Source organism: Morone saxatilis, unplaced genomic scaffold, assembly GCF_004916995.1.
Source record: "Morone saxatilis isolate NCDOM2014 unplaced genomic scaffold, NCSU_SB_2.0 Contig11, whole genome shotgun sequence".
Taxonomy (NCBI): Eukaryota; Metazoa; Chordata; class Actinopteri; family Moronidae; genus Morone; species Morone saxatilis.
Window position 1 is genome coordinate 28,714,857 of NW_023339663.1, and position 15,447 is coordinate 28,730,303.

Genomic DNA, 15,447 nt, shown 5'->3' on the forward strand with positions numbered 1-15,447 from the left:
AAGTGACGTCATGCAGGATCGCATAGTGCAACTTTAAATACAACACAAGAAAATGCTGAAAGTCTGCGAAATGTGCAAAATGGCATCACAGTTTGACATTCGATTCAACCTGGCCAACTTTGATGGCACGCCACGGACACGCCCTTCAATGTACAGTCACAAAATAAATGAAAATAATTTTCATTCAGCCATGGTGTATTCTTACAAATACCATTAGGAGCCAGATCTGTCCCATTTACTACTGTCAGCATATAGTGAACGTTTCAGAAAATACAACAAAAAGTTATTTACCTACTGCAGCTTTAATTCTACTATTTACAGAATGAATATACAGGAGAAATATTTTAGTGTGCACTTTTTACTTAAATACACCACCTTCTGTGAACAATCCACTTGTAAATGGTCTATTCATTCCAGCTCAAAAAAGAAGAGAAGAGAAAAGAAAAATTATTTCTCCCAGTAAAATCCATGGTCTCAAAAATATAGCATGTGCATCCATGCTGTAATAATGTAATAGGTGGTGGTATTTCCCCAGTAATACAACTGTATCTCCAGTCCAGTCAGTGAAACGGAGGGTAACTTATTTTAAAACTTACCCACATGCATATTAGATCCCCGGCTCCTCCAACTGCATGTTGAAGTGTGCTTTAGCAATATACTGTGCCCCAAATTGCTCCCAATGCTGTGCATTGGTGTGTAAATGTGTCTAATGTCTAATAAGCAAGGTTGTTCCTGTTTGTCTCTGTCTCCCTCCTCCTGTCTTCAATGTGACTCAGGGGTTACACAGGGAAGAAGCTGCAGGACAACGTGCAGTGTGAGATCTTCCAGACCATCTATGAGGAGGCCATGGAGGCCTACAAGGAGGAGATTGTTCACCAGCTGCCCAGCAACTCTCCTGAGGACCTTGAGTGCAACCTGGAGCAGATTGTGCAGTGGACTGAGCAGTGGATGAAGGACCATAACTAGAAGCTTAACCCTGCCTGCTGGGTTCCACTGGCAGGATTATTAACTAAAGTTATTAAATTAAAACATGAATTGTAGTTGTATTCCATTTTGAATCTATTATCATAAATTTTGTCATCATGAAGACATGAGTCATGAAGTATGACTTTCTTCAGTGGTCAGTGGCCTGGCTCTAGTTTGCAGGGAGTACTACTAGGCTTACTTGCTCTCAAATGGTTGGACTTCAGTTGGAATCAGTTGAAGATGTCTCTTAAACACAGTAACAAACACCAGGACTGCCTGAAACCATTGCATGATTTCTAACTACGCTTGTACAAATTAGTGTCAAGTCAAAGCACTTGTACTGCTGTACTTTCATATTTTTTTAATAAATAAATGACTACTGAGAAACTGCATGCTTACAATGTTTTAGTGGTTTTACATAGTAGTTCAGCCTAGATATATATCCATAGTATTAGAGTATGGTATACAGTATTTTTCTAAATGTTAACAAAGGTATATTATAATAAAATAAAGAATAAAAAAGCTAAAAATTAGGCAGTGATTGGTTGTTGGTTCAATCCCGGCTCCTCCCGCCACATGTCAAAGTATCCTTGAGCAAGATACTGAAACCCGAATTGCTCATTTGATGGCCTTTGCATTACTGAGTGAATGTGAATGTAAAGGATGAATGTAATGTAAAAGCGCTTTGAGTGGTCTTAGTAGACTAGAAAGGGACTATACAAGTACAGGTCCATTTACCATTTACATCAAACATTCTCATCTTACCAGGATCTACAGTTGAGAGAGTAGGACTCTCCTGGTGTGTATACTTTGTTGTTGTGCAGACATGGACACTGATCCACTGCAATACAGCCACTTTTATTGATGTCATCAAAGACCGTTCCTGGAGAGGGGAGATAAGAGAATAGTCATCACTGTCATGTTTTATGTATGTGCGCGAGACCTGACTGAGATGGTGACTGCGGTGCACATTGGGTACCTGCAGGGCAGCTGCAGCTGTCGTAACAGTGGTTGTCACATGTCTTGCTGGCCTGAGGGGTGGAGCAGCTGTCAGGACATGAACTGCTACACTCAAAGAACTCCATGTTGTAGGGACACTCTTTATCTGTGGAGACAAACACTTTAATGTCAGAAACAGTTCTGCAAAACGTGAGGCAAACGACACTACAGCTGCTGGCTTTAATTCAAGGCCAGATCATTCAGATGAACTATATAGCATCCTTACAGCAAAAAGTTGTATTCCTCCATTGCTGGGGCTGGCCTCCTGCATGGACACACTGTCTGGAGAACTCTGAGATGGTTTTGCAGAGGATGGAGTCAGTGCTGTTTTTGGTGTTGCACATGTCAACCATACAGGCTTTACTGAAGGATTCGTCATCCAGCCGGTTTTGGCAACTGCTGAATGGATCACTGGAGAAGATCTGGTCACAGAAATCCTGAAACAAACAAACAGAACAGAACAAAACAAAACCAATCAATCAAGTATAAAAAAATCCAGTTTGGTTTCCTAACTGTCTTTGCTTGTTGCTTGCTGCCTATTTATAGCTGTAAAAATAGTATTTTTACTTTATTTGAGTCTTTTCTTTTCATGAACTTTTTGACTTCTACTCCACTACACTACATTTTTCTGACAACTGTAGTTGTTACTTTATAAATAAAAAAACATTTTTGCATAGAAAACACATAATGACATTATAAGGTAGGATATTTTGTCATAAATTAAACTACCCAACAGTATATATACAAGTACAGCTGAAACATTAAGTCAATTACTCAATTGGTTGATTGACAGAAAATTAATCAGCAATGATTTTGGTCACACAAAACAAGCATTGTGAAGGCTGGCAAATTGTGACAATATCTCTCTCTCACTATTAATGGAAAAAAATAATTAGCAGATTAATCCATAATGAAAATAATCATTAGTTGCAGTCCTATATGAAGATAGAAAATGTGGTGAAGTAGATTTTATTAAACATGAGTATTTAACTTGCTACATGTGTGAGTTTAAACACTTACTCCAAATAAGTAATATGTATGTTTAAATGTGTTTAGATACATAATGAACAGCCAGGTTAAAGCTGCAGTAAATAACTTTTATAAAAATAACTTTTTGTCATATTTGCTTAAACATTCACTATAAAGGGACCCTGGGAATGAGACTTGACAATCAAGTAGCTTTCTCGGCTCTGATTGGTTGTTTTGATAAAGAGTGAAGAGTTACCTTATTGCCGCAGCTTAAGACCGGGTTGAGCTCAGGCTCCTCACAGCTCTCTGTCGGCCCGTTCACCTTGTACATTTCACCATAGTTTTCCACAGACAGCGGGGCTCCTACAGTGCAACCAATCACACAACAGTGGCAATGACCATTCAGCCCAGTATCTTGCAATGCATCCTTTTTGGAGAAATTTTACAATAAATCGCAGGAATGTTCGACAATTTCACATCAATGGTGAAACATTCTGAAGGTTTTTAGTTAAAAATTAGCTTTCCGAAAAATTCTTGCAATAGTCAGTACCTCCAGGTACTTGAACCTTGTCTTGGTATTTGTGCCCTATAGGCAGTTTTTCTACCAGTGTAAATCAATGGGTAAGTCTAAGCTATTAGGCCTGGCCAAGTATAATAAAGGTTAAACATACAGTATATTTCTTTAGTAGCATAAGGTTGTAAACCCTCTCCAATAATGCAGGGGTTGCTAACTTGTGAAAATTGTGAACTAGTTACAAGTTCAGACAGTTGCAATATCAAGCTGTTCTACAGTCACTAATGAGGAAAATTTTAACATGCAGCATTAGATTCTCAGGTGGGGGCCTTCTGGCTGTTCCAAAGTCAAGCCTTAAATCTAAAGGAGGCCCCCTCGGATGTCACTTTCTAAAACCCATTCTTATACACTTGCATTCATCTGCTGTTGTGTTTTTGTTTATTTTGTTTATTTTATTGTATTGCGTTTACTCTTATTTTTGTATTTATTTATTTTATTGTATTTTTATTTAATAAATTACATTATGTTTTTTAATAAACAGTAACAGGGTCCAATGTACAATGTCAGTATATATACAATATCAAAAGAAAATAATATACATATACAGCACAAAGTGCCTTACATGGCCAGAAGCAAGATTTCAAATATATTAGAATATTTCAGGTGACAATGAGGCAAAATGAAATCAGTCAATTGAAATCATAAAGGAGAAAAGAAAAAAAGAAAAAGACCCTCATCAGTAAATAATAATAATAATAATAATAATAATAATAATAATAATAATAACAACAATAATAATAATAATAACAATAACAATAATAATAATAATAAAGTAATATAAACAATGAAACAAATAAAACATATTGCAAATGAATTGCACTGGGGCAATCAATAAATAAAAATTATACAAAATTAAAAGAAATAATAAAAAAAAATAAAATAATGATAGATGAAACATGGTGGAAATGAAACAGTGATATATATATATACATAAAAGGCTTATGTTTTGAGATTTAAAATCATCATAACGCTGAAAAGGACCTTACCCTCACTCGTTAAATCATTGGCTATGCCGTCAAAATCTCCACAGAGTCCACATGTCTGGCCCTGGTATTTGATATCGAGTTCAATCTGTGAAAACACCCCAAACATACAGTAGTTATCAGCAAAATCACAACACAGTAATTTTTATAAAAGCATTTTTGTCAATGTTGTTTTTATAAAAGTTACCCAATGCAGCTTTAATAAAGCAGCTTTTTAAGATTTCGACACATTTTTGTCATTCTTTTTATGTAATCCATTAAAGTAGTTTACACTCAAGTTCACATCACAGTTTCTGGACTCTTTCTAAGATGATCAGAATTTTCTGATCTAAACAAAGGCTCATTAGCCACAAGGAGTTGGAAAGCGGGTTTTAACAGACGTGGGGAACGTGCAGTGTTTGATTTGAGTTGTTATCATGGGAGAGCCAAGCCTTTTTTTCTACGTGGTGCATCAAATCAAATATATCAAATATACTGTGACTACTGCCTGTTGCCATCCTTCCCAGTGTATCATTAGCTATATAAAACATGGCTTCCACCCATCCTTAGCAAATATCATTCTGTTGACATGTTTTTCTAATATTCAAATTACATCAATCTCTAGTGAGGAAATCCATGAATCACATTCATCTTCATGAAGTAATGCACTCAGCCACATGTTTACTTAAAGCACTACATTTGCATTGTGGTTTTCAGGCTTGGCAGATTCACATTGCTTGCTTATCTCTCCAGGACATATCCCACAAAGTCACCCAGTGACACACTGCTGCTGTGTACTGAGCCTTGATGAATATTTGTCAGACTTCTTTACCTGTTCCCTCAGCCATGAAGGTTATTGTTTTTAGCCCAGTTTGTCTTCCTCAAAAAAGATCTCAGTGAGATTTGAAGTTAGGCTGGAGGCCAAGGAAGAACAGATAGTGCCATCGCCATAAAGTAGTTCATGTTCACTGTAGACTGTGTAGAAACATTCCTTTGAAGGCTGGATGTCCAGCTTATTTGACAAAAATTGCCATCGTTTTTGAGAAGAGTCAATTCAATCCATCACACAGACAGTGTGCTGGTAGCTACAGAAGGTTCTAAATCAATGGCAGAAAGCAAATGTAACACCTACATCTTTTAGAACAGATGACCGCCTCCATACGACGATGGAGAAAATGGTTTGTTTATTTAATAAATATCTTTTTTTTTTCTAAATTAGCAAATTTGCCTTGATTTACTGACCATCCCATGACCTTGTTTGCTTTTTTGTTGTCTGTTACTTATTTGCTTTTCACTTAATGGTCCTTATGATGTGAACAATCTTTCAGGTTAGTAGTTTAATGAGCTGATAGCACTGGCTGTTTTCACCACACTTATCAAATACGTCACCCAAGTGCAACACTATGGCTCTTGTTTATGGTTTTAATAGCTTCTGGACAACAATGGAGTTCTGTAGAGGGAGGGTTAAGCTCTATCAGAGTGTGGCAACACACACAATACTTGTTGGATAGATAAGGTCGTTGTTTGTTTTGGTCTTTTCATGGCATTTGTCAATAATATTAATAAAATGATAAGATAACGTCAGCCTTACCCTTCAAACAATTAAAACAGCTAAAGACTCAGTGCGTTCCTTTGTATGCATGTAGATTCATAAGAAGCAGACTCATTGTAGTCGACTGCAGTGGAGTCGACTCACAATGTTTGTCAAACCCTATGAAAATACATCTGAAGTGCATATGTGTGTGTGCATATGTGAGGGTGTGCTTCATACATCCAGAGAGTCATCCAGGTTCCAGATAGCTTTAATGCCCAGCTTAGCATCCACCATGATGCTAGATGTGGTTCCCTTGATAGTCACCCCGAATATGACAAATGGCAGAGACACCCTGTGGTAAACACAGAAAGAGATAGTGTGCAAATGAGACAAGAAAGCTCACTCTAAAAAAAAATGTTTGTTTAAAAAAAAAGTGGTTTGTCTTTTTGAGTTATGGCAACTTCAAATGGAATTATGTTCAACAAATGTACTACATTGAGTTAGGTAAATTAGCTTTTCCTCTACAATCAAAGGTATTTTTATATTTATATTTTTTCCAACTAGTTTTTCTATATTATTTATGTCAACACAACTCAATAATGTTTGCAACTTAAAAGGTTATCTTAATCAACAAAGTAGAATTTTTATTTTGCAACCATGTATTTATTTAAATGATGACAACAGGTCCACTTAGAGTGCAGAAGCCAGCACAGGATGATTCCAGTGAGAGACAAAGTAATGTCTTCTATGGATGAAAGAATTTGTACAATGACAGACAGAAAATCACTGTTTGTGTGGAATTTAGCTTCACCTGTAAAATGGGAAGAGGGCTGCTGAGGGAAGTGGCTAAATGCTGCAATAATATTACACAATCTCCAGCCTTCCCAGAGTGATACAGGAGGTCAGACATGAGATCTAGATAACTTTGTCCTATTGCCATTTGATGTTGCAGGAACAGTTCATTTATCAAAAATCTAGCAATTACCTCAGGTTGTATCAGTAAATGTATTAGCCAAAAACTAAGCTAAAATAGCTGGTTTTAATGACATCAGCACTATGAGTGGCTCCAAAGAAATGACAAATCATTTGATACAATGTTTATATCAGATCAATAATCATAGAGCGTCTGAGTGGTCTAAAGCAGTTTGTTTACAGTGAGACTTTGTTGCTTACAGTATGATGACTTCTGATTCTCTAGACTGTAACTCTGCTTTTCTACCATCCACACAGTCTTTGTTTGCACTTATCACAGCGTTAAAATCAACTTGCAGCTTGACGCTTGTTTGAGCAGCTAATCTGCAATACCATCTGCCATTGTGTTTTTTTTATGCTACTGGCAGGCACTGAATTGTAAATTTTCAAATCTTGTGAATGATAGCAAATATTTAGACATCCCACTGATATTTCGCAGTGGTGGAAAGTAACTAAGTATATTTACTCAAGTACTGTACTTAAGTACAAATGACTTCTACCCCTCTATACTTCATTTGCAGCACTGCAGAAAGACCTCCTAACATCTAAAACAGTCTCACACTGTACAGAATATGCAAGGTATAGTGTCTCAGGGCTACGTGTAGTTGACTGAAGTGAACTTACGTCTTGCCATTGACAATCACTGAGCTTTTGGAGAGCTCCACCACAGAACCTTCCAGCTTCATGATGATGTTGCTGATGGTGGCGGTATTGTTGACTGTGGTGCGCCTCATCTGAATGTTGAAATTTTCATAGCTGCTCTTGCACTGCGAGGTCACCATATGGTTACAGGTGGAGGGCATCTGGAAGAAATTTCCATCGAGGGTCTTCCAGTGATAGTTTCCCCAAGTCGTGCACACTCGGCCGAGGTGAGATGCGTTAGCTACAACAACAGTGACACATTAAAACATCTTTTCTGACTAATGTAGACAGTTGAGTTGAGAAAATCTGCTTTGGGCATTAGCACGGTTACCTGAATTCACACTCAGTGTGTTTAGAGATGGAGCGATGGTTACTGTAAGAGAAGAAATAATCAGTTTTTAGCCTTAAAAAAAAACAACTCACACACTATGACCTGTATCCAGAAAGATCCAATGGTATACAAGTTTATGGATCTGTATCCAGATCTGTATATTATATAATAATCATATCATATCATATCATATCATATCATGTAAAAATAAAATCTGTCAGAGATCTAGTTTGTAATCTTTTACATACAGTATCTGTCTCTATACAAACATATCACCACCTTGGATAGTGCCATATTTTTGTGCATTTATTCTAGTGTCTTTCTCAGATATTATGTACATAGACGGAGCCAGGGGGTGGCCAGGGGTGACCATAGCTACCAAAGGCTAATCTCTCCCACACGGCACCATATTTCAGGTATTTTTTGTGTTTTGCTGAACCAGTTCTCTACTGCCACAGGGGACGCTTTTTGGAGCGCACCCATCTTGTTGGAATCCACCCCTACCCGACCCAATCTGCTTTCAATTCACTGAGCACAGTTTTGTTGAGTTTTGTTGCGCATAGAAGTAAAAGGGAATCAAATTTCTGACTTCTTCACAGTGATGCTAAGAACAGAAACAGACCAATCAAATTCCAAACAAGCTGCAAAAATAGTGAAAGTTGGAGATGAGAAATATATAACATGTTTGCCTGCACATCAGGAGACTATCAGCAGCTTATTTTAGATACACACATTTTGTTTATAAGCAAACATCATAAACTAACCTCTACAGAGCCATGCCACACAGAAAAAATTAACAAGATGTTAATTTCTGTGCCACTCCAAAGTGAGCACTGGCCTCAGCCAGGCTCCACCACTGATTCTGTATTACTAAGAATTTTGAAGTCAAAATAAGTAACTTTATAAAACAATATCTTTGGAGTTCCTTATGATACAAAACGAAATGAAAATCTAAAGGAAATGTTATCAAGACAAAATAAAACAAAATTCAAATTAGTTTAGCATGTTCCAATGTTCCATCATACACCAAAATGAAGCTCTGTTAAAACATCTAGTTGTCCACCCTATGACCTTTTTCCAGTCATATTGTATCCAGTGAGTGTGCAGATGTAATCAGTTTTCAGGTCAGCACTCACCGGTCTGAGTGAGTGAGCCGACCAGCAGTGTCAGGTAGCAGAGCCATAACGTGGATTGGAGTCCTGCGGTCCCCATGTTGGTCCTGAGGACTGAGCCACTATGAGAAGACTAACCTGTGGGATGAGTCCCTTTATAAGCTGTCAGACAGGGTGGAGCTACACCAGTTCCTTCAGGTGAGAGAGAGAGAGAGAGAGAGAGCCTTCACTCTAAATATCTCCATTGTGGTTGGCCTGTGACATTTATATGTTAAATAAATAATAGACACTGGGCTCAAGTTTTCTTAATTTTATTTGCTCAGCAAACATGTCACCTCCATCACTGCACTGAGCAGCTTGTTGACCCTACAGTCCTCTGATGAACTACAGAGCTGACAGGAGCAAGGTTATTATAGTGAAACAAGTAGTAACTGAGATAAAAGTTAAATTAAAACTAAAGCCTTGGACATACTACAAGACTTTCAAAGTTGTGAGATCTCTGTACAGTTCACACTACGCAACTTTCAGTCTTGTAATCGGGAGTATTAAAGTTGTTGTTGTTTTTGCAGTACATGACTGATGAGCAGCGGTGGGGTCACACAACCAGTCTGACTGCTCGCCAAACTAGGTTTCATCAGGAGTCATTAATAACACCATTAATAACAAGCACATCATGTTCAATTAGGAAAGTAGCAGTAGTTAACAGGCACAAAGGGGAACAATTTACAGCATACTGCTGTCAATACACACATTATTAAAGCATTAATCAAACTAATAACTATCAGCAGTCAACGTCAGACAACATTATCATAATTTTACAGTTACCTTGCGTTTGAGTAGTAGTGACAAAACATTAAAAATCACACACAGCATGAGTCAGCTTGAATTCCACTAAAAGCTCCCTGCACCAAACTCCCTTTAAGAAATATAAAATTTTAACATTTTCCTAATGTGTCCGTAAAAATATGTCACTCTAGAAACACAAGTTAAAGGCCATTATTTAATTACTGTAAGTGGTAAATGGACTGTACTTAACCAAACTACCAAACTAACTACCAGCTCGCTACCCGTGTCTGCTCTGACTGACTGTAGCTCATTGCAGGGCTCCCCCAGTCGCCTCAGCTATTTAGCAGGGAGGCATCTGCAAGCTCTTATCAAGCCTCTCACACAATGTGAGCCTCCTCACAGGAGTGTGTACTGATTTGCCTCCGATCTGAGGGAATGGAAAATCTAAATTTTTGTAGTGTGAACTCGGCATGTCCAATACCGCTTTATTATAATAAATAAAACTAAAACTAATACTAAAACTATCAAATCCTAAATTGAAATGAGCAGATTCTGGAACTGAAACTAAACTGAACTGAAAACAAAAATTTACAAAGTAAATAAAAAAAAAACCTAATGAAAAATACAAAACTATTATAACTCTAGACAGGAAGTTTCGTTCTTTTAGAATCAATACAACAATCTCTGACCGCAGGCTCTTTGAAATGGGTGTTAGTATGTTGGAACAACACAGGATAAGGCAGGAAATTATTTCGACGTGGCATGACAGGTTAAATAGCTTATAAGTACAGTCACAGGCAACTTAAAGGTTAACAAAATGATCCTGATTTACTTTCAATATCATAAAGTCAACACTCACTTAAAACATATATTTTGCATCCTTAACCTTTACCTGACTGCTAGTAGCTTAAACTGAATAGCACCTGGGATCAGGGGTGAATCTAGAGGGGTGGCATACCTGGCCACCCCAGTTTGATGTCAAATGGTGACAAATTTAACACGTGCTAAAAAACAGAAATGATTACATAATATAATCAGTGCCTGAAATGGGCCAGTACCCACATGTTCTAAGTACCAGCACTTCTGATTTTTGTCCAAGAGTACCCTTACTTCTTGTCTTGAGTACTACCACCTCTGGTGAGGATGGCCGTATAGTTTCCAGTTGTTTAAATAATTGCCTTTGATGCATACATTCTTTTTTGTAGGCCTACCTGCTTTATGTCAGCACATATGATATTTAAAAAAATCTGTTAATAGCACACATACATCAATGATTCAGGATGATAAAGATACAGAGAACTAGAAATACATGGCAAAAATATCATATTGTCAATATTTTAGAGAGCCCTCAAAATTTCACAAATCATGTTTTAATGGGGGCTCATGTCTCATTTGTCAGTAATCTTCATGTGGCAGCACCAGTGCACACAAAGTTGTGATGCATTTTTGGTGAAACAGCTTATTCAGGGTCAGGATTAACTCCCTTTAGGGAACTTTACCACATTGTATCCACTGGAAAGGCACCCTAGAGCAGTGGTTCCCAACCCACTAGGGGTCGCCAGAGCTTCACTGGGGGTTGTGAGGCCTTCTTGATTTTTAAGGGGTAAGCAAACTTAAAAATCTACACAGTAGGCCTGTATTGCCGCATGAAGAAAACGAAATGAAATTGTTATTTTTAAAGTTCAGATTATTATTCAAGATATAAACTTTGAATGCCTTGTCCTGCATTAGAAAAGTGTGCAGTTAAAACAACCAAAGAGCTAATAGAGCAATGGCTACGTATCAGGGAAAAGAAAATGCTGAATTTGTGTGTATGTACGTATAGTCACATATATTCACATGAAATAATCTTCTTAAACTTCATCCAAATTGCTCGTTTTACACAAACTTCCTGCAGTTATTGTGTTCACTGTTTGGGTTCACTGTACAGTTGTTCTCTACTGTTATTGTTATAAATTGAATATAATATGAAATATACATAAAATAAGTCACTTTGATTCATTTTGATAGAGGCTCCCTTAAGGAAAAAGGTTGGGAACCACTGACTTACAGGGCACTTTATTATGTTATATTTACCATAGGGGCATCCAAAAGGGTACTTCTGCTGCATTCTTCTAAACATGGGGTCACCGGGGGTGCAATGGGTAACAATAACACTAAAAATCTAAATGAACCTGATAGAGCAATCAACTCACTCCTAGGTCCAGTGAGTAGGGTTTTGTGGCATCTAGCGGTGTAGTTAAAGATTCCATTGCTTCACCCTCCTCTTCCAGGCACGAAGAACCAGTGTTTTGTTTGTCCATTCTGGGCTACTGTAGAAACATGGACTCCATGGAAGGCAATCTGTAGATATAAAAAGCTCATTTTAAGGTGATAGAAACACAATAATTTCTATCTTATGAAAACATAACTATGAATATTATATTTAATTCCTGCCAATAGATCCTCCTAAATGTTACACACCAGACCTTTAAACAAATATGTAATAAAAATAAAAAAGAAATTAATGAATACTAAATTAATCATCATCACCACTGTTATGATCCTTGTTGTCATCATATGTCACAACTCAGGAAACACAGGATTGGTCCCGAATGGAAGACAGGATGACTTCAGTGATGTAATATTGATGCAGCTTACAAGCAGGTACAGGCAGGTAGACAGGGAAGAGACAGGTAGGCAGATTCAGGTCCAGACAAAGCAAAATCAAAAAACCAAAAGGCCACACAGGGACTGTGAGAGGGAGGAAGCAATGGGTTCTTTTGTAAATGTAGGCCCTCCTAGCCTTAGTACTAGGAACTCTAGCCTGAATGTTATGTTATGTTATGTTATGCTATTGCACAGTTGGCCTGTAGTGCAGCCTTCCATGAAAATCTTTCATAGTTTTTGCAGCCACCATAGTTTCTCTTTTACTCTTGGAAGGGGAGGTTGAAGCAAGGGAGTTGTGACCTGCAACTATACCACTAGATACAGCTAAATCCTGTACAGTGGACCTTTAATAGTCTATTCATCTCATGTACAAATGTGCTGTGTTTAGATTTTATCTTGTGTTAATGTTGTGTGTGTATGTATGAGATTATGTACAGTCTGTGGCAACAAATGTCCTGGAAAGGACAATAAAGAATATATCTATCTCCTGCTATTAGATAAACAGTTTTGACCAGGGAGTATTTAAAGATATTGTTTCAGTCACTAGGTCTGGGTCCTTTGTGTCAGTACAATTTCATTTGTGTATTTTCTTGTGGTGTTATATATTAAAAATTTAAAACCTGGAAAGAAAAAAAAAAGACAGCCCTGGACCTGATGTTGTTGGTGGTCTGAGCCTCTCAGAGCTGCTGGCTCATAGTGATGGCAAAGGGAAGCTTGCTGAAGCATTAAGGCTTCCTGACACACTGATTTCAAAAACAAGTTTATTACTTCAATTATAATTTTTTTTCTTTGGGCCCTCTGCAGTCTACTCAGTGGTTAGACTGAACAGGTTTGAACTTTGATTCATCAGTCTTTGGACTATGTTCAACTCATTTTCAATAGTGCTAACCCTAAATAAACCTTTTTAGCAAAGTTTTAAGAATAGCTTTACTAAAGCAGCACACTTGTTTATTACTGCTTGTTGGAGGCATTATTATGCAGTTGACACTGAAACAGGAACCTGTTTCTGTTTAAATGTGCACTGACTTTGATGCAAAGCTTTGCAAAACAGCTAAACAGGACTTTCTGCAACCTAAAAGCATGAAATACTATTCAAAATGATAGTCCTCTTAGCCATCTAACTGTACAGAATCAAGCTTTTGTGGCAGGCTTTTCCAAATAAATTAAAAAAACCCAACTCAGCAGTGTACGTGTTTGTGCATTTCTGTATTTTTGTGTATTATGTTTAGAAGAATATGGTGAGTAGAGTTAAAATGATTTGACAAGACTGTGCAGGCACTTTATGGACATGTGTAATAGTCAAATTATCATTCAAATCTAGGTTTATATAACTGTGCTTGTGAAACCACTAAATATAAATATCTTCAGCTCTCCCACTAATATAACCCACACATTGTGTGTATCACTTAAAGAGTCCAGTGTGTAACCTTTAGTATGCTCTATCGGCAGAAATGGAATATAATATTTATAGGTATGTTTTCAATGGTGTATAATAACCTAAAATTAAGAGTTGATGTGGTTTTGTTACCTTAGAATTAACCGTTTTTAGCTACAGATACTGCAGGTTGCCTTCCGTTGAATCTGCCATGTTGTCTCATCCTACAACAGAACAACCAAACACTGACTCTAGATAGTGTCTTTGGCGAGTTTCGTGGCCACCGTACACCTACACACATCACAGTCCGCTCTCATTCCCAGGTTGTTAAATAAAGACGCAAAAGTTGTTCAATGAATTGCAATGTGCAACTTCCCCACTAGATACCACTTAATCCTACACACTGGTTCTTTAACTTCATACAAAAAACCACAGACATATACACCGATCAGCCGTAACACTGTGAGCACTGACTGGTGAAGTGAATAACACTGATTATCTGGTAATCATGGCACCTGTCAATTGTGATGGCTAGACGACTGGTCAGAGCATCTCCAAAACTGCAGCTCTTGTGGGTTGTTCCCGGTCTGCAGTGGTCAAATATGGTGTCGACATTGACGTACGATCCAGCAGCCAATGCAGCATCTATATATACACCAATCAGCCATAAAATGATGACCACCTGCCCAATATTGTGTAGATCCCCCTTTTGCCGCCAAAACAGCCCTGTAAGTTGTGAGGTGATCCCACAGATGCTCGATTGGACTGAGATCTGGAAAATTTGGAGACCAAGTCAGCACCTTGAACTCATTGTTGTGTTCCTCAAACCATTCCTGAACCATTTTTGCTTTGTAGCACGGCGCATTATCCTGCTGAAAGAGGCCACTGCCATCAGGGAATACCGTTTCCCTAAAAGAGTGTACATGGTCTGCAAGAATGTTCAGGTAGGTGGTACGTGTCTAAGTAACATTCACATGAATGGCATGACCCAAGGTTTCCCAGCAGAACATCCCCCAAAACATCACACTGCCTCCACCAGCTTGCCTTCTTCCAATTGTGCATTCTGGTGCCATGTGTTTCCTAGGTAAGCGATGCACACACAACCTGGTCATCCACAAGATGTAAAAGAAAACATCATTTGTGAGACCAGGCCACCTTCTTCCATTGCTCTGTGGTCAAATTATTGCATCGCTCACGTGGGCCATTGCTAACACCTTTCCCTGCAGCTGACATGTGGTCAGCATAGGGCACGCATTGCTACGCAGCGCCAACCACAGCAAAACTGTGATGCACTGCTGTTCTTGACACCTTTCTACCAAACCGAGCATTCACTTTTTCGCAGTTGAGCTACACTACCGCTCGTCTGTTGGAATCAGACACACGGGGCCGCCTCACTTTTCCCCCACGTGATTTCAATGAAGCCTTTCTGGCCCCCCAATACCCTATCTCTGGGCACCACTTTCCTTCCTTGGATTCACTTTTGAAACTATGGTACTGCCTCTGCAGACCAGGAACACCCCACAAGGGCTGCAGTTTAATAGCTAGATAGCTAGCCTAGCACATATCATATCTACTA

General features: G+C 38.2%; 1 protein-coding gene across 1 annotated transcript in view; it reads right to left on the minus strand.

The window, feature by feature from the left end:
- Positions 1-9,161, minus strand: part of LOC118343414 (mucin-5AC-like) — a 25,870-nt gene extending 16,709 nt beyond the window's left edge. Inside the window, exons 1-8 of the mRNA XM_035682216.1 lie at positions 9,086-9,161; positions 7,601-7,859; positions 6,242-6,356; positions 4,495-4,579; positions 3,191-3,297; positions 2,192-2,402; positions 1,946-2,071; positions 1,732-1,849 (exon numbers count right to left, since the gene is read on the minus strand). Of these exons, the coding sequence (XP_035538109.1) occupies positions 1,732-1,849; positions 1,946-2,071; positions 2,192-2,402; positions 3,191-3,297; positions 4,495-4,579; positions 6,242-6,356; positions 7,601-7,859; positions 9,086-9,161 (1,097 nt within the window). The remainder of the gene's footprint in view (positions 1-1,731; positions 1,850-1,945; positions 2,072-2,191; positions 2,403-3,190; positions 3,298-4,494; positions 4,580-6,241; positions 6,357-7,600; positions 7,860-9,085) is intronic.
- Between the last annotated feature and the right edge of the window lie 6,286 nt (positions 9,162-15,447).